Source organism: Drosophila mojavensis, unplaced genomic scaffold (genome assembly GCF_018153725.1).
Source record: "Drosophila mojavensis isolate 15081-1352.22 unplaced genomic scaffold, ASM1815372v1 contig_74, whole genome shotgun sequence".
Classification (NCBI taxonomy): Eukaryota; Metazoa; Arthropoda; class Insecta; order Diptera; family Drosophilidae; genus Drosophila; species Drosophila mojavensis.
Window position 1 is genome coordinate 12,226,584 of NW_025318899.1, and position 23,883 is coordinate 12,250,466.

Below are 23,883 nucleotides of genomic sequence, written 5' to 3' on the forward strand. Positions count from 1 at the left end.
TCTCAAAAGTTCAAAGTTGCAAAAATCTTGAGAACATAAAAGTTTTTCGCACGTTTTAAGCATCGATTCATGGGCAATACACACACAACACACACACATACACAGAGCACACACGCTCACAGCAGGAGGTGCGGTTAGGATAGTGCATATTATTCATGGCGCATATTTTGATGGTTTGGCAATAACTGAGCCGTCGACTGCGATGCCGGCGTTGTGCACGACGCTCGCAAATTGAAATAAATAATTGCAAATATTATTGGGCACTCAGAGCGCATGCCAAATGGCAGCAGCACCAGCTACAGCTACAACTACAACTACTACAACAACAACAACAACAACAACAATGGCAATAACAATCACAATAATAACAACAAGAATAGCCAACGAAAACTTTTTCGCCGCGCATAGTTTCGCAATAATTTTGCGATGACTCAAAATTGCAAATTGAAAATTAGAACCATAAAAAAAATATATTACACTTGTGCTTGTTGTATAGTGTAAAAGATAAGCATGAAGAAGAAACGTTGTAAAAGTATATATTCTATACAAATTATAGGATTAAAATATTTTAAGCTATAATTTATAGCTCAGCTATATGAAATTATAGGCGATGAAAAAGCGAGTGAAGAGAGAGAGAGAGAGAGAGAAGACTTTTAACGATATGGAATAGCTTGCTATCTAAATTCTTTATAACAATATAGCATAATAGACATTAATTTACTGCATTCTACTACAATTACTATTCCCTTAAAACACATTTTTAAAATTTTTTTAAATATTTATTATTAAACTAGATTTGGCACACTCTCTCAGCAAGACTCTGTTTATGTCATATGCTCGTATATCTTCCATATTTGTTATTCCTTGTGGACACACGTCCTCAAGGGCCTGGACAGCAACAACTATTTGCACAATGGCATTGTTAATATTATTTGCTGTGGAGCTTCTAAATGATCCTGCAGTTCAATTGAAAACAAGTCCTTTGATAGCAGCCAGGTAAGCAATTGCCGTAGTTGTTGTTGTTGTTGGTGTGTGTGCACAGCTGGCTTTGGAATGTGTTTTCTATTTTTTTCATCTCTTTTTTTTTGTTCCTTGTGCTATGCAACAAGCATTTGTCAAGCGTAATTTTGCTGACCCGCCCGCTTTGCTCACACGCCCCTCAATTGCGTGCAAGCCAAAAGCAGCCGCAGTCTATGCCACAACCGCACGTCACCACCACACACACACACACAGACACACCCACACTCACACGCACACACATAAAGTTTATGAGCAAAGCAAACACAGCAAACGAAGTACAACAAAACTGCAGTTGTGGTTGCCTGTTTCTTGGCAGCCAACAGCAGAGCAATGCAAAACCACCCAACCACCAGACTCAGCTCTCTGGCAGCACTGGCGGCCCCCTCTGATAGCATTGCTTATGTGCTGTGTGGGTCATTTGGATTGAATTTATGCGGCTCACGGCCGACGTGAATTTTCTACAAATGGAATTACGTTAGATTCGATTTTAAATTATTTATATTGGTTTAACAAGCAATTTCGTTGAGTTTCAGGATTCGTTAGGCGGCGTCGACCTTGAATCGGGCGCCAATTGATTTGGCCCCAACACACAATTTGAGCAGGTTGGGCTCCACTGGGCGGGGCTGGCCAGTTGTGGGTTAGTCAGACTTAAATGCAGCGCATCTGCATTCCACGCCAGATTTAATTAAAAACTAACCGAACGCCAACAAAAGCCCCCACTGATTTATGCTTCTGTATTCTGTGATGGGCGAACATCATTTCTGTGCGCTAATTCCGCTGCCTGAAATTTGCATGCTAAATTTCGCTTAGTGCAAAAACGTAAAGATTTTCATAATTTTCACACTTGAAAGCGCGACGATTGCGGGCAGTGCACGTTATATCTTAATTAAATTTATTAATTGCACACAACATGAGCCAACCCGTACAACGGGGCGTATGTAACGCCCACAACTCACGGCGAAATCATCTGTGAGCGAAAGAAAGAAAGAGAAACAAGCAAAGAAAAGCGAAAATATGAATAATGCGAATAATAATAATAAAATAGCATTTGAATGATTTATCTACGCGTTGATATCTTAACGACAGTTGCCAAGCACCGCTATAAAGCTAATGTCCTGCCCAATCAGAAACACACGGCAGACGCACAGTATTTGGATTCGATTTAGAATTGGAATTTGAATATGAATTTAGTCTCTACCTATGTTGTATTTCGCTTTCATTAGCACACAGCATTTGACAGTCTCTGGCTTCCCGCTGTGGGCGTGGCACGACAAACAATTAGTCTCAAGTGGAGCAAAATGCCTGCTGATGCGCCTGCCATCAAATTGTGTGTCATCTTGAACCAAAATATAGAATATATATAAAATCTCTCTATCTCTTTCTCTCTCTCTATATATATATATATCTATATAGATATTTCTTATATTCGAATACCTATTTCATCTCACTAGCGACAGGGGTTCCTAGTAATTAAGTGGCCCCGCGAATGCAGCCAAACATTTGCCAATTTCGGCCGCAACACAGACGCGGGGGTGGAGGGGGCCCAGGTGAAGAGCTAAAGCGCATGTTTTCCATGACAATTATATGCTGAATGCAATATAAACTAGATGGGATTTTAGTCAGCAAAGTTAAACCCATAAATGAGTCAGGATTACGATAATATTAAGTATACGTATTCTAATTTAAATAAAACAATAATTGTTTGTCAACAAGGAAACAAAGCAAGTGCCACAGTCTGTTCTCTGTAATAGAAATGCTGATTATTACCATAATACAAAATACAAAACAAAATGGCGTCGTTTTAGCCATTACGGCGCGCACAGCGTAACAGTTGAGCGCGCCGGCCAACAAGCGAAAAGCGCCAGCTGACGCTACATTTGATTCGAAAATGCAACAATGTTGCCGCACACAAATTTGTTGCATGTGGGTGTCGCAGGTATTTGTATTTGCATTTGCGTATGCTGTGAAACGATGGATACGATTGGAAAACGGCGGCAAGCTGCGATTCTTACGTATTGTACGAGCCCAAACCACTATTAATTCGAACAGCATGTTTTTTTTGCAGTGCGCAATGTTTAACACACTATATTGTCAATACTACTAAAGATAACACATACCAATTCATTTCGTCTTAAAGAGAATTTTATTCTCTTCATGATGAAAAAAAAAATAATGCTCTCTTTCCAACAACAACAAAAATATGAGTAATTTACTAAAACGGTATACTTAAGAGATAAGAAAAAATTGACCACTATTAATTCGAACGCTGCGTAATGTGATTTACTATCATACTCAAAACAATAATTTAATTAATATTAGAATTGTGTAACGTCGCCCTTGGCCTGAATTACACATTTAACTCGTTTTGGCATTGATTTTAACAAAGTTTTGCAATGCTCTTGAGAAATTGAGTCCCACATCTCTTGCAACTTGATTTTCAAGTCAGCAATATTCCGTTGTGGCTCATTTCGAAGCTGGTTTTTCATTAGCCACCAAATATTTTCAATTGGGCTTAGATCTGGACTATTTGCTGGCCAATCTAAAACCTCCATTTGATTATATTGCAGCCAATTTTTGGTTCCCTTAGCTGTGTGCGATGATGCTCCGTCCTGCTGAAAAGTGAATTCACCGCAATCTGATAGTTTTGGTATTGATGGCAACAAACTATCTTGTAAAATATTAATATATTTTTCAGCATTGAGTGTCCCTTCAATGAAATGAAGTCTTCCTAATCCCTTGGCAGACATACATCCCCATACCATACTGCTCGCAGGAAACTTTGTTGTTCTTTTCAGGCAGTCTTTATGATATGTTTCTGACTTTTTACGGATGACGCGTTTTCTCGTATCGCCGACACTAACATCAAATTTAGCTTCATCGCTGAATATGATGGTATCCCATTGCCTTTGAGTCCAAGACATCCTTTCCCGAGCCCATTGCAAACGCTTCTTTTTGTGACGAAGCGTAAGCAAGGGTTTTTCCTTGGCCTACGAGTAAGATTACGAGTAAGTTATTGGGTACGATGCACCGCTAATAACAAAACATACTTTATAAAAACCATATCCAATACTTTTTAATTGCAGTCGAGTCCACTCTCGGTGGACAGTTTTGCCAATTGTCTACGACCATTCAGAAGCCAAAATTTCTTAAAGATTGGCGACGATCAGCCTTAACAATTTTGGCCAGTTGTCTTTTGTCGCGCGGTGTTATTGCTGATGTTCGGCCTCTATTCGCAATGTTATTTTCAATATTCCCATTTTTTTTGAAAATTTTTATCACCCCATGCACAGACGACTTAGGCAAATTTAATTGCTTGCTTATCTCCGTAAGTGTCTTTCCAGATTTAAAATAATCCCTAATCAATACTCTGATTTCTTTACAAATTGGTTTACAACGCACCATCGTTGCTAAACTTTCACTGACCTGCAGCAATTCTAAAATTTTTTTGCATGCTGTATTGTGACATTATTTGCAGATCATAACTAGATAGTGATTCCGTTACATTAGTTGCTTTTGTTTTGCTCTTCTTGAGATTAAGGTAAGCTTACGCAGCGTTCGAATTAATAGTGGTCAATTTTTTCTTATCTCTTAAGTATACCGTTTTAGTAAATTACTCATATTTTTGTTGTTGTTGGAAAGAGAGCATTATTTTTTTTTTCATCATGAAGAGAATAAAATTCTCTTTAAGACGAAATGAATTGGTATGTGTTATCTTTAGTAGTATTGACAATATAGTGTGTTAAACATTGCGCACTGCAAAAAAAACATGCTGTTCGAATTAATAGTGGTTTGGGCTCGTATACTCAGGCTACAGGTGTTTATCATTTACATAGGAACAAAGGCAAAGCGAGTGCAAGTGTGTGAGAGCGGTAGGGAGAGGGAGACAGGGCGAGGTAGAGAGTGCATTGATGGCGTTAAAATATTTCCCAACGCTTTTTGCAGCTTTTATTTTTGACCATTTTGTCGACACTATGGTTGCTGTTGTTGTTGTTGTAGCTGTCGCTTTTCTTTATTCGCTTGAGTCGGTTTGAAAAACGTTTTTCGCTGCTTTGGCTTTTGTTATTTTTATAACGTATGCATAATCTGTCTGATTATTTAACTTGCGCTATATACAAATATTTAGAAATATTTTCAGGCAATTTTTATGCTATTTTTCTTGCCAAGTTGACTGTGGATTTCTTCGGTTTTTTTTTTTTTTCGAAAAAATGAGGGTCATAAAATATACACATATAAGTATATACATAGTATATAGTCTTAAGTCTTAAACATGCATCCTATATATTATGCTTTATAATTTACTTATTGTCAGACTTTGGCTTAGACGCACCGAATTCCTATTGTTATTTGTGGCCTACAGGTGGAAAAAAAAGAAAGAACCAATTCATATAATAAACATTTCTTTTTATCTGTAGATCTAGAGAATTCTTTGCTCTTTACTCTATGCTTTATATATACATATAGATTAACCTTGAATGTGAGTGTTTCAATGGGATTCGTCTCTTGACGCCCACGGGAAAGTTTGCCTGGCCTCATAAACTAATTTCTCGCAACATTTTTTGCCAAATACCGGCCGGCAAGTGTCGTTCCACTGTGCACATAAGTGAACTAGATAAAAATACGAAACTAAATACTTAATACACAGCAAAACATTTCTGCTAATAATGATTAATAAATCTTAAGCACTTAAAGAAAAAAAAATAACATCTGCCGTCTGTCTATTTATACGTATTTAGCTGTATTATAATTGATGTTTTGACAATAGACTCAAAGAAAACTATAAAACAGTATAAAAAAAATAAATAAAAAAAAACAATGAGAACAATAACAAATGCGACATTTCAAGTGTGTCTCACAAGCTATAAAACAACAAATTATTAATTTAAAAAAAAATAATAATTCTCTTCACAATGTACAAATGTTTTGTGTTTATTTTTCTTCTTTTATATACACAAGACATGATAAATAGAATTTAATAATAGATTAAGTAATTCATGGAGGTCAGTGAACTAAATGCTCAGCCTAAGCAGTTCTTTAATAATATGGCAAATAACATATTTAAATATTTATTTTAAATTATTATAAATATATATTGTCGATTTAATGCTCGGCCACACTTTTGCAGACTGCTGTTAGCAAATATTAAATCGGTTAATTTTCCATTAAGCTGATAGAAAAGTTCGCTTTAGCAGCCATTATAGCTACATAAATTATAAACAACACATAAAATACTCAATTAAGATGCGACGCGGCGCTCAAAATGCGAAACATGCACAGAGAACAACAATAACAAGAACAACAATATATGTCTGCAGCACAAAAATGCAATAAATAAACAAAATACAACAAATTCAAAAGAAGACCAAAAAAAAATATCCGAAAAAATGGCAAATGACGCTAGAAACTTTGACAGTTCTGCGACGGGCGGCAGCCAAAGTGCAGCGCCATTTAACACATGAGGCAAATTAAGAGCATAATTATATATATAAAATATATGTCTATATACGAAAAGAGAGGCAAATCAATTCATATGGGATATATAGCCAACGTCAAGCGGCCCACGTCGAGTCGAGCCAATGCCAGACTGGAGGAAAGTGGCAAATGCAAATGGAAAATATGGCGACAGTCTGTCAGTTTGCGGCTCCGCGGCGAGGCATTTGATACATTCGAATTGAATGAAATTAATTAAAAACCTGTAAATCTGCACAAAATGCTCGCACTGCGCCATAAAGTTGTCAGAATTGTCACTGCCAGGCTAAACTGACTCACTAGATCCATAGATTATGATGGATGTGTGTGCGACATTTGTCCAATTGCTCTGGCTTTTCGTATTTCGCTTTTCGCTTTTTTCTGCTTCTTGCTCTGCCTTTGTCTTTGTTAGCTGCATGTCCATTAATCACTGAGTACATCTTTGAAGAGACTGTCTATTTTATTTGAAATTTATTAGCATTCAATTCATGTGGAATATTTTCGACATCAATTATAAATAGCAACAATTTTGCAATCAATTTTCCACTGAATTTTGTGCAAAAACAACAAGCGTCTGCTGCATTTTTAGTGGTAAGCCCTTTTTGGAAACTTTGCTAGCCAAGAGTATTAAAATGCCAAAGATATTGCTGACAACAAATTGGAGCACACAGGCGCCCACGCAAAGCTGCTGTAAAAATCTCCCAGAATATACATACATATATATATATATATACGTTTATCTGTATATATGCACAACTTTTTCTATGTGTATCTCTAATTATGTAGCGCTACCTTAAGGCGGCGTCAAAGGTAAAAAAGTTTTCTTCTTGGAAAGAGGGCGGACCATGGGGCAGTGGGTGTGCCGTGAAAATGGAACACTACAAATCTTGTCCAAAAATAGACGACGAGAGAGCATTGGGACAGCTTCGGCTTGTTGACTTCGCTCGTTGGCAGCGGCAGGCAAAAGTTGTTGCCAGAACTTGTTCACGCATTGTAAGTAAGTATTTAAGCTGATTTCGAATATGAATGGCAGCGTAAAGAAGCTCGAAACTGGAACTGGAACTGGAACTAGAACTGGAGCGGCAGCTAGCTCAGCGCCCACAGTCGAGCGGGCGCCTCAACTGATGCCTTTTCAACTTTGACGTGGTGGCACAGACCATTGCACAAGGCCAAACGGAAATGGGCAACAGTTGTCAGCTGCTACTCAACGACGCGTCCCTCCCCCCCTCCTCCCCCCACCATTCGACTCGACCCTGTGCTCCAAATATTTACGTGGTATGCGCCCTGTAGCTGCCTGTGTGCGTGAAAATTTTCCACGCTTCATTTTAGCCGGACGTAAATCAAATGGGAGAGAGAACACGGCTGCATTTGTGCGTGGCGTTTGAGGGCAACTGTCAAAGGCATTTGACAAGATTTTCCAGCTATGCTCGGCCATTGCTGGCATTTTGAGTTTAGTCTTCAGTTTCCCGTTTTCCCCTGCTCTCAACTCAAGAAACTGCGCCATTCGCACCCTATTTTACATTCTTGACTACCTTTCAACTCTGCTTAAATCTGAACACAAAGTCAGAGCTAAATTTTTCAATGTATTCACGAGTTCAACACACACACACAGATACACACACACACACTCAGACATTGAAATACTTTTAGCCGCAGGCTTGGCGGCTTTATTTATATTTTCATTTTCATTGTTTTGTTTCTTCTTTGTGCTTTTTGAAGTTATTTACATGTGCTGCAGTCGCCGCGCAATTGTCAGCTCTGCCCCCTCGCACTGCCCCATCCCAAAACACCGTTAGCTTTTAAGCCGAACCAAATAAAATGTGTATAAACTGCCAGCGGTTATTTAGCGCAGTCAGCTAGTCAGCGTTTTTATCAAGCGCTCAAATTTGTTGACAACATGTTGCGGCTCTGCTTGTAAAACACATTGCCATTGCCTTCTGCTCTCTTCCCTTGCAGCCGCCTCTGCCCTACCCCTGCCCCTGCCCCTGCCCATGCCTATGCTTGTTGTCTGTTACAGTTGAACAAATCGATTGATTGATTTCTCAGGTGTGTTCGATTGCGCTGACGTTGTGCAGAAATATCAAACACAATGATTTCTATGCTGTAAACAGTGCTGACTGCTCTAGCGGGTTTCAAGCTAGCAACTAGCTAAAAAGCTGGCAAAGTTCTTTAAAGCTTAAAGGTACCTCAAGTAATCTTAAGCCTATTAAGAGCGTGCGGAGAGCTGATAAAAGATTTCAACTCAATTAAAGTTTAATGCTGCCTTACGTATTTGGACTACTATAAGTCACAGAGAAAGTTTTTCTTTTTAATGCCACTAAAGCCATATTGATTTTTAAAGCTAAAAGGCCAAGCAAATTAAATGAAAGCATCAGTCTGGCTTGGATTTTATTGATGAAACTATATGAGGATTGCAAGCAATTAAATTAACTCCAGATTATAAGTCTCTGCAAGCTAACAGTTGATTATCCTGTTGGCCATATATCATGCAGTCAGTCAGCCAAGTTGTCAGGTGTCAGCACTAACGCTCTTTTACCGTTTAGTTTGCTGTAACGCCATTTTGTTTTTACGAGCTTGCGTGTGCTTTGTTTGCATTTGTTCGTCACTCAGACTAATACAAATAGTTCGGCCCGACTGGGCGGGCCTTTTAGTGGTCGTTGCTCCAACATAAACGTGTTCGCGTTTTGGGTTTCGTTTATGGCGCCTGATGGCGCAATGACGATTGTCACCGCAGAGCGGCGCGTATTTCTGAGACAGATATGAAATAGTTCTGATGACACTGCGTCTTGCCGTTATTTGTGGCTACTGTGCAAATGTGCAACACAACAACAACAACAACAACAACAGCAAGAACAAGAGACCAACTGACTGACTGATTGTCCGTCTGTCTGCCTGCCTGCCTACCTGTCCGTCCGTTTGTCTGCAGCATTTTGCAGCGACTTTCTAGAGCTTGGCAAACGTCAAAGTGATGCGCATTGAATGCGTTTGGTAGAACGACCTAAAACCTAAATACGGCGCTATTTTCGAAAGTGCTTTCAAGTACGCAAAAAATGCGCCTTGTCGTTTGATGTGCATCACGTCTAGATCAGAGCAGCAGAGCAGCACCACAGCCACCAGCCAGTAACAACGTCGAGAAGGAGATCGAAGCGGCTGACCAGCGTACAACAAATAAACAAAACAAGCAGCCACAACGAGTTAAACAATGCAGCCAAAAAGGGAAGGATTTCGCTTTGTTTTGTTTGGTTTGGCTTGCCACATTTTGTGGCTAGCAAATTAATTACGGCAACCAAATAAAACTCACAGACGAGCTGAGCAGTTCGTAAAACTAAGAAAGCAAGAAAGAAAGTCACAAAAATACATAATAACAGGCAAGAATGCTGTGCAGTCGGGTATGCTCGACTAACAGATACTATAACTAAGACAATTTGCTAGGGAAATCAACTATCTGCCTTGGGCATACCCCTTAGCTTGCCTGTGCAGCGTACAGGGTACAGGGAAAGCCACAAAATGCTATGCATTTTTTATACAGTCCAAAAACAGAAGCCGAATACAGTCGAGTCCTAAATAAACAAGACCAAAAACTGCACAGATAGCAGCTCCAAGTCGACTAGAACATACACTCGGCTAGCCCGACAGTCCCGCAACTCCCTCTCCCTCTCGCTCTGCCTGTCCCAACTCAACTTATCTTTCAGCCAAGGCACAAGTGAAATTGCATTAGAATCTTTGCTCATGCATGGCCACAGCGTCCTATGGCCGTCCCTCAGTCGGCTCGTCCGATATTGCGACTGTGTGCCAAGTTATTTGCATTGCTAGCTGCTGATGCGGCTGCCATTGCTGCCGTTGTTGTTGTTGTTGCTGCTGCCCTGGCGTATCTATAGGATACAAGTGCGTGGCATGCGTATTTTTGCGCTTATTTGGGCTAAAAAACATTGCCGCTGGGCTCAACATGGCTGACACAATGCTTAGAGCCAGCGGATTTGCATGCGGATTCTACGCAAGATGTTTGACTGCCTCTGCGATTACCTCCCCTTCATCCACCTCTCTCTGACTCTCTCTTTCACTCGCACTCTTTCTCTTTTTTTGGGACTGACAGTTGGCTCGTGTCGATAAAATTTGCTGCTGCCCCGAGCTGGCTCAAGTGGCGACGTTGCCTCTCCATCTATTTATAATGCTGGCCGATGCGACCGGGCCAGCAGCAGTTCTTGATCTTTGTCTGAGTCTCTCCGTCTGTGTGCGTGTGTGTGTGTGCAGCGTAAATAAAAAAAAACTAAATGAAGCAACTTAAACAATTCTATTTGTTTGGATCCATAAAACCTTCAAACAAAAAACCCATAAAAAACAGACGAACGAAATTAAAAGTTTGCAAATACAAAAACTTTTCCACAATTAAAAGTCACTTGAAAACCTGTTCCAAATAGCTTTAGCTTTGTACAATAAGCATTAATTTGTATAACTGCAGCAGGAAGCAGACAGCATGCGGCAGGAATTCAATAATTCCTAGCTAATTCTCGAGAAATATTTGTTGATTGTAATTAGCATAAATTCAATTTAAATGCCAAATTAATACATTGAACTGCTCACAAATACAATAGAGCCGATTAAAATGGTTTCGATATTGGCAAAGTTATGAAAATTCGAGCTGAGAAGTTCTTAAACAAATTTTTGGAAAGCCAAATACTCAAAAGTTTATGTTTTATTGCACAAGCAAGCTGCATAATAATGTTTATGGACTGTTGTTAGCTTATTCTATGACTAATTTCCTAATCATCTGCCCGTAGGGAATTGAAAATAAAAAGCTGGCAATAAGCGACAGTTTAAAATCAAATTACGCACATAATTTATATTCAAAGCCTTCAACGAAAGCAAAAGGCGAAATAAAACGTGAGACAAACGGACAAGAGCAAACGGAGAGACAGACACACACATACTCATACGCATACGCATACGCATACTATATGGCACACATCTCCATAGCTAAAACCAAAATCGACTGCAAAACTTTTATGGTCCGCCCTCAACATAATGCTAGCGCTGCCTGCTAGCAATTGCCACGTCGCACAGTGGGGCCTTTGCTTATTTTGCGTTGCAAAAATCATAACTTTTGAACCAAGCAAGATATTTCAAATTTAAAAAGCATTCGACAGAGAATTCTTTAAGCTATAAATAGGCCAAAATACAGGGTGATGCGTTAATAGGGTGCTTCACAGTTTTACCTCAAACCTGAAAAATGTGATTTTTGTCCTAAAATGTATGTTTTTGTATGAAAAACTACAATTTTTTTTGTTGAAATTGATTTTATTTAAATTATATGCAATAAATATAAGAAAACAAATAAAAAAATATAACAAAAAAAATTAAAAAAAAAAATTTTTTTTTTTAATTTTCTGTAAAGTAGTCATCTGCATGCAAATTTGACCTGTTTTAGTACATTTTGTGCGGTTTTATGCCGACTTTGGGTTAGTTTTTTGCTATAGAAACTCAGGGGGGCATCTAGGGGCAGCAAAAGTTTTATTTATATTAAAGAGGACATATTCAGCATCACGTGTGTATAAATCGATGCTCGGAACTCGGCGGAACTCAAAAGATATAGACTACTTTAGGTAAAAAAAATGGTCAAATTTAGAGGTTTAGTAAATTTAAACCAGCTCCGCAATGAAAAGGCGTATTAACATAATTTTTTTTGTATTCTATTAGTAATAATCCATTCTTTAAATCGCAACCAACACTGCAAAAATTGGTGCAAGATTTTTCCTACAATTCAATTGACAAGTGGGATATTTTTCACAAAAACTCGCTGCTTTTCACAACTTTGCGACTTTCCCAAATTTTGAAGGGCTATAACTACCCTAAAAATTGACCGATTTTCAAAAATCTTTCGGCTACAAACCAGTAGATCGATTTATTTTCATATGACATCAACTTTTTTAAAATCGCTTAAAGTACCTTTTTTGATTTTTGCCACGCTCTGCCGGCAGAGGCCCCACTGTGCGTCGACAGCTTTGCTGCCTGTTGGTGTTGCTGCTGTTGCTGTTGCTTGTTTGTTGCTTGGCTCGGCCATTCAATATTTGTCCTTCATTTGAAAGTCAAATGCGTGATGGAGGCAACAGAAATCTGTTGCGCCATGCTGGCCTGCGGCTGCGACTGGGACTGCCTGGGATTGGCTGGGAGCAGCACCGAGCTGTGGCAATGGGTATGGGAATTGCTACTGGGCGACATTCGTTGCCTAAACCAAAAAAGACTTTTTTTTTAATAGGAATACCGGCAGCGGCGACAACAGCAACAACAAAACGAAACTGAAATGAAATAATAATGAAAAGCGAAGCAGACAAACCAAAAGAATCTATGTGAAAAAGCATAACATAAATTCTAAACGCCTGACAAGCAAATACACACATTATAATGGCACCGCACACACACACACACACTCATACATTCATAACAAATTTGAATAATAAAATAAAGTTGATATAAAAACTATAGCGGCCAAGACGTGACGGTAATTGGTTTAAAAATAAATCCCCCAAAGAAATTTATGAATTGGCTTCTCTTGGAAAGTGTTCAAATCAATTGTAAGCGATTAAAGTAGTTGAGCATTTGGTGCGTGACTAAATGTATCACGAAATGTTTAATTTAACAATGAGAGTTCGTAAACAATGAGAAAATCAGACAAATGGGAAATGGAAAATGGAAAATGCGCAACTGAAAACCAATAAAAAAGTCAAACACCAAAACAGACAGCGAAACAAAATAAGTAGCGCTGCGCACGTTGAAATGATCTAAACAAATTGTGAGCAATACCGAATGAAGCAAACAATTTATGCAAAATCAACAAGATTTCCACATAACAGGGCCAAGTGAGCATGGCTCAAATGGGGCCTGAGGCCTGGGGCCTGGGGCCATCAATTAGCCACAAGGTGGCAAAAATCGAAATTGATCGCAAATGGGCATTATATGAATCTCAATTTCCACAAATTGTTTTAATTGGGCTGCTGTAGTCCCGTTGTTGTTGCTGTTGCTGTTGTTGTAGCTGTTGCTTGGCCCAAATGTAACCGAAATGTATGCAAAGTCGCTAAAAATTCTATATACAAAACAAAAATGATGAACCAAATTTGCTGTGGCGCCTCGCCTCAACAGGGGCAGTGGAACCGAGGGGGAGGAGGAGGAGGACGGACGGTCGGCTATTGCTGCTGAGTTACATTTTCATTATGCTGCGTGCCATAATTTCCATATTTATTTGTTTGCTTTGAAATGAGGACACAAACGGCAAGCCGCCGACGCCTGCTAATGGCAGCAAATTGCCAAAATGTCAATGAACCAAAGTGTCTGCATATGGCCAGCGGGGGGCGGGGCATTTGGAAGTGTCCGAGCGACTGGCTGTTAATAACGAGCACAAAGTTCAACGCTTTCGCATAAAGTAGATTGTCAGGAAACGATTTTCAATTAGCCGCCTGCCCGCCTCTCCGCCTGCCAACAACAACAGCAACAATTCTGCCACAGCATATTTATTTTCTAAGAGATTTGCCCAAATACTTGCAGCCCCGGACAAAATCAACAAATGATAGCAACAACAACAACAACAGCAACAACAATGGCGCATAGGCTGTCCAAGATTTTTGGGGGGCGTTCCACTTTGGTGATCAACTTATCGCGTGTGTTTGTCCAAGTTCTTGGCTTGATGAGTGGGTGGCTGAGGGCAAACGAGGTTTGTTTGTGTGTTTACCTTTGGCTAAACTTTGCTTTTTGGCCAGCTTGTGGAGACAGTTGTCACAACAATGGCTCAATCAGGCAACCAGAAGAAGCTATTCAAAGTTCTTTGAGTTGCACAATAAACCAAACAGAATCCTCTCCCAATAAAAATATACAGAAAAACCTATATAAAATACTCTTAATAATAGAATAATATATTAATTGGAAAAAGCGATTACACTGAAATTGAAAATTAGCAATAATAATAATGCAACAAGCATTTAGGCACGTAGCCGCCACTTGAATCATTCAAATACAGTGGCTTATTAACACAACAAATAAATTCCCAGGCATAAGTCATAAAAGCAGCCAGCCACTGGAATACTTAAGGCTTACAAAATATAAGCACGTTTTATAATGCCCTATTCATAGATAACCTGACTCATTTAACAAGTAATATATCTGGCGATTTGTTACAATTTTGTCAATAAATAGTTTTAATATACCAATTTTTGTTTTTCAGGGTTTTAAAACTAAAAACTGACTGCACGGATTTGATATGCGCCCTCGTCAAGCTCTGCTTGGCTTCAAGCGCGTGTAAGCCCAGTTAACAGGTCCCACAGGCAGCTCGGCAGCTCAGCGCTCGCCGCACAATGTGAGGGCTTAAGGGCTCGAGCTGTAGATGGCGCCACAGAGCACACGAATGACAGAATTGCGCATACGCCCGTTTAGCCCTTTGGCCAGCAGCCAAAATGACTTTTTATGCTGGTGGTTTGCGCTTTTTTTTTTTGTTTTGTTGCACACCAACACATATTTTTGCAGCTTTTCCATTAAGACAACAACAGCGCTGTTTGTTTGCTCGTTGGTTTGAGCAAACATTAAAATAGTTTGGGGATTTGTATTTATGTTGATTGCATTGTCGAGCCACGTAACTGGGTAACTGGCATGTGTATGGCAAGCTAAGGGCCAGAGAGTCATCCACCCAGCCAGGCAGCCAGGCAGCCAGGCAGCCAGTGTGCGTGTGTAAAATAGGATTTCTGTGTGGGAGAAATTGAAAAGTTGATACCACGTACCTTCACATTCACCCTGACTCGAGCGTCCTTTAGCCAGCTCGTGTGTGTGTGTGTGTGTGTGTATGTGGAAAGAAATGCAATTTTGTGACCTGACATATGCTAAAAAGTGCAAGCAGCTATCACCAACTGCAATGGGAAAAGTTGGCGAGTTCAGACTTCAAGTGCGGCAAGTGTTCTTCAGTCCAGTTCGGAAATTGCTACCACAGATTCCACTTGAAAGTTAATGCCAGCCAAAACATGTACGCAAATCAACAACAAACAACAGAAAAACTGCCAACTTTATTGCCACAGCTCGTGCAGCTCGTGCCGACCTCTCCTCTCCGGCTGCCACAGTGCTGTGGGACATGCACCTGTTTCAACTTCAACTGAAACTGCTTTATTTTTAGACACACGAGTGCAGCGCCGGCTGCCTAGTTGTCACGTTTGACCCACATCAAGTGCCTGACAATTTTCTAGTTATTAATAAGTATACGCAGCCAAGGCAGCCAGAGCTGCCGGAGCAGCCGGAGCAGCCAAGGCAGCGACCAGAAACTGTAGTTAGAAACTGTAGACAGCTGTTCTGCTGCCTTCACTGGAAATAATGTTATCAGGCTGCTTTTAATTGCCAACTTGCCTGTAGCACTGACTGCGAAATACTCTGCTCGACAAAATTATAAAGTTTTCTAGGAAAATAAGTTCTCAAAAGCATCTGAAATGCACTTCAACTTAATTGTAATTCAAGTAAGTAATGCAATCAGCTTGTTTCATTTATGGGAGAAGCCCTATAAGCCAGGCTAACACACCTAAAGCCAAATTGATTTAACTATGATATATTTCTCACATCAATTGCGGCATTTACTTAAGCTCTTCCAATACGAATTCTAATTACTTGCCGCACATGAAATCCACATAAATCTTGGTATCGATCGCACTCATAAGCCAAAATCATATTTTGGCATTACGTGAGATTTGCTATTGTCTCCTAATTGGACAGTCATATCACGAGTTCTGCTCTGGAATCATTAATTTTTAGCCAAGTTGGGCTTTGTTGTTGTTGCTCCTGCTGCTGCTGCTGCTGTTTGCTATTTGGGGGCTGCTGCGATGCGCCTGTTGGCAATTTATCTATATCGAAATGGCATTAAAAATACAATGACCACTTCTTGACGTGCCATGGTCAAATTTTTGTGCATTTGTCAAAGTGAAATAAATCAGAAAACAGACAAAACCAAAAGCAAAAAAAAAAAAAAAAAAGGACGCTAGCTAAACAAACAAACGCAATGCGAAATGACAAATTTTCTTAAGCTTTTTGGCAATTGTTTTCTGACTGCTTTTTGTTATTTTTGTTGTTATTGTTGTTTGTTTGTTTGTATTATATATTTGTTGTTTTTGCTGCTTAGAATAAAGAAATGCTTCATGCAATCGAGCTAATGAGCAATGTGACACAGTTCTGCAGCGGGACGCCCACGTTTGGGTAGATTAGGCTGTTTTTTAGTCGAAAAGACTTTTCGACTCAACCTCGATTCGATGACAGCGTTGCTAGCCAGCGAATGTTGCCGCGTTCAAAATATCTAAATATCACAGAAATATCAAAATATAAAACGAATATAAAATGCAAATTTTATGCCACATTTAAAATAGCCGGCGCAATGTTTTGTAATTTATCAACGACCGCCCGCATAACGTCGCAGCGCAATGTGGGGCGTGGCAAGTGTGTGGCGTGTGACTGCAGCTACAGCTGTGGCGAAACGCACGACGACAACGACAACGACAACAAAACCGAAAAAAAAAAAAAAAGGAAAAAAGAAATTGTTGCAAACTGTGCAACGGCGACGCCAATGCAGACATTTCTCGACACTTCTCTAAATAGTTTTGCGTGCGACGCAATGCGAGAGCATGGCAAGAGCCAAGGGGCGAGAGGCAAGAGGCAGGAGACTGTGCCTAGGTGGACTGACACACGGTCACTCGAGTGCCAAAATGTCCCCGCACGCCATTAAAAATGCTGCGAAAATTACATAGCAAACTGAAAGGTGTTCTAATGAGGCGTGCGCCGGAGTCTTCACTGTACAGCAGATGTGGGTGTGAATCTGATGTGGGCTGCTTGAATGACTGCGGCATGAGTGAGATCTTTATGCAAAGAGCGACCAATGTGATGAAGCATAAGCTATGCGTAATAAACGAAGCTGATAAAAACAAGTTCTGCCAAAGTGAGAAAATGAGCAGAGAAGCTAGAAATTAGTATGAGAACAGAAAGAGCATTCAACAAGCCATTTGAAGTCAACGACTCACATTCAATTGGAGCAATTATATTACATTTGCCCTTTAAGAGTAACAGCAACCACAAAAACAATAGCCATTCATCAGGGCTGGCTTTTCTGCAAGCCCCTTAAACCACCATCAATTAAATTATATTGCGTAGCCAACCAGCCCAGTCGGCCTGGGCCCAAGTAATGCCACACCTGCAGAACTCACGAAAATACAGCCATTGGCCTCAATTTGAATGCTGCAATACTCATTGAATGAGTTCAAAATCAAGGTCATGCCACCCAGGAGTGGCAGTGGGCCGCTTGGCTGCGAGTCGGGCAAAAAAAAAAACAACAACATTCATGCTACATCATCCATGTCTCAGAGAGCGAAGCCCATGCGATGCCATGAATACAAATTGTTGCATTTTACACAATAATATGCGAAAGGAAAAAGAGGAAAATACTACAGCAGCAGCAGCAGCAGCAGGAGCAGCAAGAAAGAAATTCATGGCATTCCATTTCAATAAAACGTCGCTACAGCCAAATGCAATGGAAGAGAGCAGAAAACAGTAAAAGCTTATTAAATATATAAAGCAATGTACAACAACATGGAGAACGACCTTAGAGTGAATATGATTGCTGTCTGAATGCTAAGGGTGAGTGGCAAGAGGGCGGGGGCGAGGGCGGGGGCGGGCACACACATGTTGCACGGCAACGTGGCTGAGAAGTTCAACAGTAATTGCCAAGAAAAATATTTTTCAATAAGCAGCAGCAACGATACAGAAAGCGAAATGAAAAGAATTTAAAAATACATAAAAACAAAAGAAATAAAAACAATTGTTGCGAGAGGGCAACAAATAATAACACACCTGGAGATAGCTCGAAGAACACTTTAAACACTTGACTCGCTCGCTCCCTCTCTCTCTCCCTCACACTCTCTCTATCTGTCCGAATCTCTGTTTAATCCCAATAAAACTGGAATGCAGCAGCTAAACTTCCACTATTTCACAGCATTGTTGAAATTTTTTTTTAATACCATTTGTTTATTTGCACAAATGCGTGAGCTTTCATTTCATTTTTCCGGCGAATTCCGTGCGGCCGTATTCAACACTAATCAAAATGTGAACGCTATACCCACCCACACCAACACACCCCCCCCCACACACACACACACACACACACACAACACAATAATAATTGTGGCGGTATCTGGAAAAAGTAAAGAAAAATTAAACGAAAAAAGCGCAGCCTGTTGCTCGCTGTCGAACATATGTCTGCAATATGCAAAAGTAATGCACAAGCTCCGACAATGGCAAAACGCTCGTAACAAGCGTAAAGCAAGCCCCTGCTCTGGCCAGCTACTACTCCGACCGTCCCAAAAGGCCATGCCCATAGTGTATACATTGTTTTACATGAATTTTGACTTTGGCGCGCCGTGCGATGCCAATACACACATGGGTGAGTATGTGTGCGTGTGTGAGTGTGTGCCTGTGAGTGTGTGCCTGTGAGTGTGTGTAAACATTGCGCAAAACCGAAAACAACAAAATTATTCATACGCCACGTTGTGCCGCACGGCGAAAGACGTCAGCGCGACGGCTGATTCAGACAGCGGCAGCAACGAAATTTGACTACAAAAATGGGCAAAATACAAAACAGAAACAGCAGCAGCAGCAGCAGCAACCGCCACATATATGTGCGTGCGTGTGTGAGTGTGTGTGTGAGCGTGTGGCTTTTTCGGCAATTTTGCGGCATGTTTTTCACACTTTGGCGCGCAGCTAGGCAAAAAACAATTGAACACGACGGCCTGGCTGCCATGGATATCAAACTGTTGTTGTCGTTGTTCTTTTTGTTGTTGTTACTACTACTTCTACTGCCGCTACTGCTGCTGCTGCTGCTGCTGTTGATGATGCAAGTGCAAATTTATTTGCCACTTTGAAGCGCGTCCAGCAGCAATTTCAAATATGTTTTGTTGACTGATCATCGATTGATTTGCATCGCTTTCAAGTTTAGGTTTGCCCACAAATTTAAGAGATGAAGAATTTGACTTTGGCAATTGCCACACAAAAAGGAAACTGCTCAGAATCTAGTAGCTTGACTAAGGACATTTAAATCAGATACATATCTTATAGTTAATTATAATTATTAAGCGGAATATAAATATTTTTGAGCATAAGCTAAGTAACTGAATCTTAATAAACATAGGTAAACACATTTTGATGTCAGCTTTATAAACATTGATAATTTAAACTAATTTACCTCATAATATTAATGAATACATAAATAAAATTCCAAATCGATTTGAATGCAACAAAAATTGCTTTGAGTTACACATAATTGATATATTTTTGGATTTAAACGAAATTTTAAAATTGAAATTAATGAAACTATTTAATTTGTAAATTAATTTTAATGCAGAACAGAGAAAGAAAACTATTAACTATAAATAAACAATATAAATATTTTGAAGTCTTATTCAATACATTTATATGCTTAGAACAGTTTGAAAATTGGAGTTAAGATTGTAATATTTTCCACTTGAAAAAAATAAGAGCTCAATCCAAGGTAGTTACACGATAAAAATCAGAAATTGTTAGCCATTTAATTCAGCAAATTCCAAAATTTTGATTAGATTCTGCATACAAAGCCTGGTACATAAAAAGGAAACCTTCAAGTCTCAGAGTGAGTATCAAAACTCTGTAAGCCTCCTAAGGCATAATATGAATTAACGAAACTGCTTAACTGCTTAATGTACCAAATTCCAGTATATTCTGTAAAGCAAAAGAACAACAGTAACAACAAAAACGACAACGACAACGACAACGACAAAGACAACAACAACGTAAACAACAACAAAACATTTTATCCCATTTCACTCATATCAAAATTGTCGAGCTGCCAAGCGACGTGCGGCTGGACAGGGAGCGTTGCGAGCGTTTGGGGGCAATCCTAAAAATAGCAGCACCAGCGACACTTACCTAAAGTGTTTAAGAGCACAAACAAACACACACGCGTGCACCCTTACACATACACACACACACGCACACACACTCGAATAAAAAACAACAACCAACACCTTATGTCCCACTCAACTGTAAAAATTACATTGAAAATGGCCATAAAAAAGGCAGCAAATGCCACAAAAACAACGCGCAGCGACTGCGGCCCTTTTTTTTTGCTTATATTTCTCATTTGGCTTTCATTAAATTTGATTTTATTGTTGTTGTTGCTGTCGATTGTCGCACGGCAGCTAATTTTGAGTGCAGACTGCGCGCGCTTTGCATGTAAATAAAAACAAAAACAAAAAAAAAACAGATGAGGAAAATAAGCCATAAAAAAAGAAGGCAATGAAATGAAAATTTTCCGCTTAACATACATATAAATACACACACATATACATATGTAAAAGAGACACAAAACTGCAGTTAAATGCCACGCCCACACAGAGCAACAGCAGCAGCAGTAGCAGCGCCAAGCTAATCAAATTGTTATAGCTAAGCCATATAAACTATAACAAATTCTATAGAAATCACAGCAACAACAACAACAACAACAGCAAATATGAAAGAGTGTCAAGGCTTGATAGCAATCCTATCCATCTATCTATATATTGGCCTGGTCGACACTAAATGAGTTTTTCTTGTGGGTTATCCGACTATTTGTAAACACTGCTCATTGTTGTAAACAAGCCATTTATATGGCCTAATGTCTGTTGATCCTCAAAGCATGTAGTTGTTGTTGTTGTTGTTGTTGTTGTGCGTCTTGTTATTTTTTGCTCGCCTTTTTAAATTGATTAATTCTGGGTATTACAATAATTTATTTATTTTTAAATGCGCTTGATTTCACATTTTGGGCACTGTGAATGAACAAATTACCAAAGTTTTTGAATGAGAGCGAATAAAGTAGAGTGTGAGAAAATTAGATAAAGGTAAAAGTAATTTGCTGGATATGAGATACATAAAGTAGTAAAACAAAGACGAGAAGAGCGAAGAAAGAGAGGGCATTTAATGATTATGGACGCTCTATGCGCGCTATAGACATTGATCTTATTGCCCATCAATTCTTACTATAGATTAGCTTTGATAGATAAATGCTTATATAGGGCTAGAAGTGGAGAGAGTTTTTATATTTATATATGAGCGAGATAATATAGTGAATATGTGATAGACATCCTTTATTTATAAGAATTTTGAGAAGCGCGATAACTCTTATGAAGGAGACATGCCTTTTGCACGTACTTATATCTATAAGAGAGAGAAATCAGCCTGGATTGGTATTGATAGATGATTGCTTTTATAGAGCTTGCTACCGAAAGGGATCTGTAGAAGGGAAACATATTTCATGCAAATATTATAGCTCTTGAAGAAGCTCTTCTCTATGTGTATGTGTTGAATGAAGCTTATTCTAATACACAAATTCTCTGCTATAGATTAACGACTTGCATATTCTCTACGCCATATTAAAGTTAGCTTTAAATTCATTCTCTATGCTAAGAGCAATCTCTTGAAGAACATGCCCACTATATACTACATACAATGCTAAGTACTCTAATATACATATGCAAAGAGCATTTTCAGAACTTAACTGAATTGCTTCCCTAAGCTAAAAGCACTCAATTTTTATAAAGATTAGCCCTTGGCTCTGCCTATTGCTCGTCCTCTAGCATTAATAATATATGTATATATTTTTAATAATTAAATATTTTTAGTTGCAATTTATGCTGCACTTTGATAAAAATATTATATATGAAAATTGCTAATGAAATGCATTAGCCGACAAAATTTACATTGTTGCAATCATTTCTGACAGCTCGTTAGCTGGCAGAGGGCGAGCACAGTGGGTGGGCGTAACCGGGCGGCAGCTGTTATTAGGTGGGCGGCCAAGCAGCCAAAGCATCAACATTGAGCGACTCACAGAGGCAACCAGAAGCCCTAGCGAGACAGAGGCTGAGGCAGAGGCAGAAGCAGAGGCAGAGGCAATGGGAGTAGCAGAGGCAGCAAGAGGTAAGAACCTGCCTCATTTGTGGCAACACTTTTCTAATTAATGCAAACAATTGAAAGAAGCTAAAGCTAAGAGCTAAAGAGCAAATTAAGCTAATCTAGCTATATTTTAGTTAAATGATAAATGCTTGAGTCACAGCGCCAATTTCTCTGGCTTGTTTTTTTTTTTTACTATATTCCTAGACTCAAAGGTAAATTAGTATTAATTTTGCTCATATTGTTTTGACATTTCCGGCTATGGGAAAACATTTTATTTTTATGTTAAAAACTGAAGAAAATGTATGAATTTTTTATAAAAAAAAAATAAAAAATAAATTTAAAAAATAGGAAAACTTTTTCTTTTTCATTTTACGGCTAATTATTAGGCCCAAAGGCCGGTTAGCGTGGCGCTGCGTGGCTGTCATGTATTTGAAAATTTTAAGTAGACACGTCAGCGGCTTTTTAGTGGCAACAGCGCAGGAAAAACAAAGTGCCTCCGTCCACCCCAGACACACACACACACACACACTCAATGTAACAATTGCGGCCGTTCCTTATCCAACAAGAACTGAAAATTTGAAAATTAAAACAAACAAAACTAAGAGTCAAGACTTGGGGCCACAAAGTTAATGCCAGTCAAGACAATCAAGTGCCGACTAAGTGAGGGAAAGAGAGCACTAGGACTAGCATGAGTTAGCTATATAGCGAGTAACAAACAGAGAGAGCATGTGGCAAGGAGAGCGAGCAAATTACGCATAAATCTATCAATTGAAGCGAACGTGCAATCAAATCGAAAAGCCTTCGTCTAGTGTTTGCATTCGGCTTCTCAGTTAATTACCGAAGCGGAAAGCATTTGGGCTTGGGTAAGTGAACTCAGCGACCTGTGGCAAACTGCATATGAGGCATATGCATGTACATATATAACTGGTATATCTTATATTAAGACTAGACTAGATATAAATTCTAGGCATACCCTCACAATATTTGCAACATTTTGCTGGTGGCTCATCGTTGGTGGCATTGGCAATGATCGGCATGGTCCCCGGTCCCGTTGCCGGTCCACGCAGCGCTCCAATTTGCAACTCTGGCCAACTTTAAGGCGCTTGCAGCGGTCCACGTCGCGGTATCTGTGTATGTGTGTGTGTGTGTGTTGGACTCGACGACCTCTCACCAACAACACAATGTCAGCTGGCACAACATTTGATATATAAACACACAACACTCGCACGGACGCACTTACAGGGCACACTAACACACACACAGCCCGAGAGCGATGCGAGCGAGAGAGAGAGAGAGGGAGATGCACACGCGACACGCGCCTGCAACGGCTTTGCTCGGAGTTTCTTTTCGGAGAAGGAGGGGGCGGCGCGGGAAGACGTAATCTAGAAACCACCTGCCGGATCACAGCAAACGCCAGTTGCAAATTCTCAATTTTGAATT

The 23,883-nt window shown here is 39.6% G+C and overlaps 1 protein-coding gene and 1 long non-coding RNA gene across 2 annotated transcripts in view; both read right to left on the reverse strand.

Moving 5' to 3' along the window:
* Positions 1-23,650, reverse strand: part of LOC6582203 — a 44,027-nt gene extending 20,377 nt beyond the window's left edge. Inside the window, exon 1 of the mRNA XM_002007871.4 lies at positions 23,417-23,650. Coding sequence (XP_002007907.2) covers positions 23,417-23,480 — 64 coding nt within the window. The 5' untranslated portion in view covers positions 23,481-23,650. The remainder of the gene's footprint in view (positions 1-23,416) is intronic.
* LOC116804408 lies at positions 3,854-4,816 on the reverse strand. The gene is made up of 2 exons (XR_004364406.2): positions 4,068-4,816; positions 3,854-4,007 (listed from the first exon to the last, which is right to left on the reverse strand). It is a non-coding gene; the product is annotated as an uncharacterized LOC116804408 (long non-coding RNA).
* Positions 23,651-23,883: the final 233 nt, after the last annotated feature.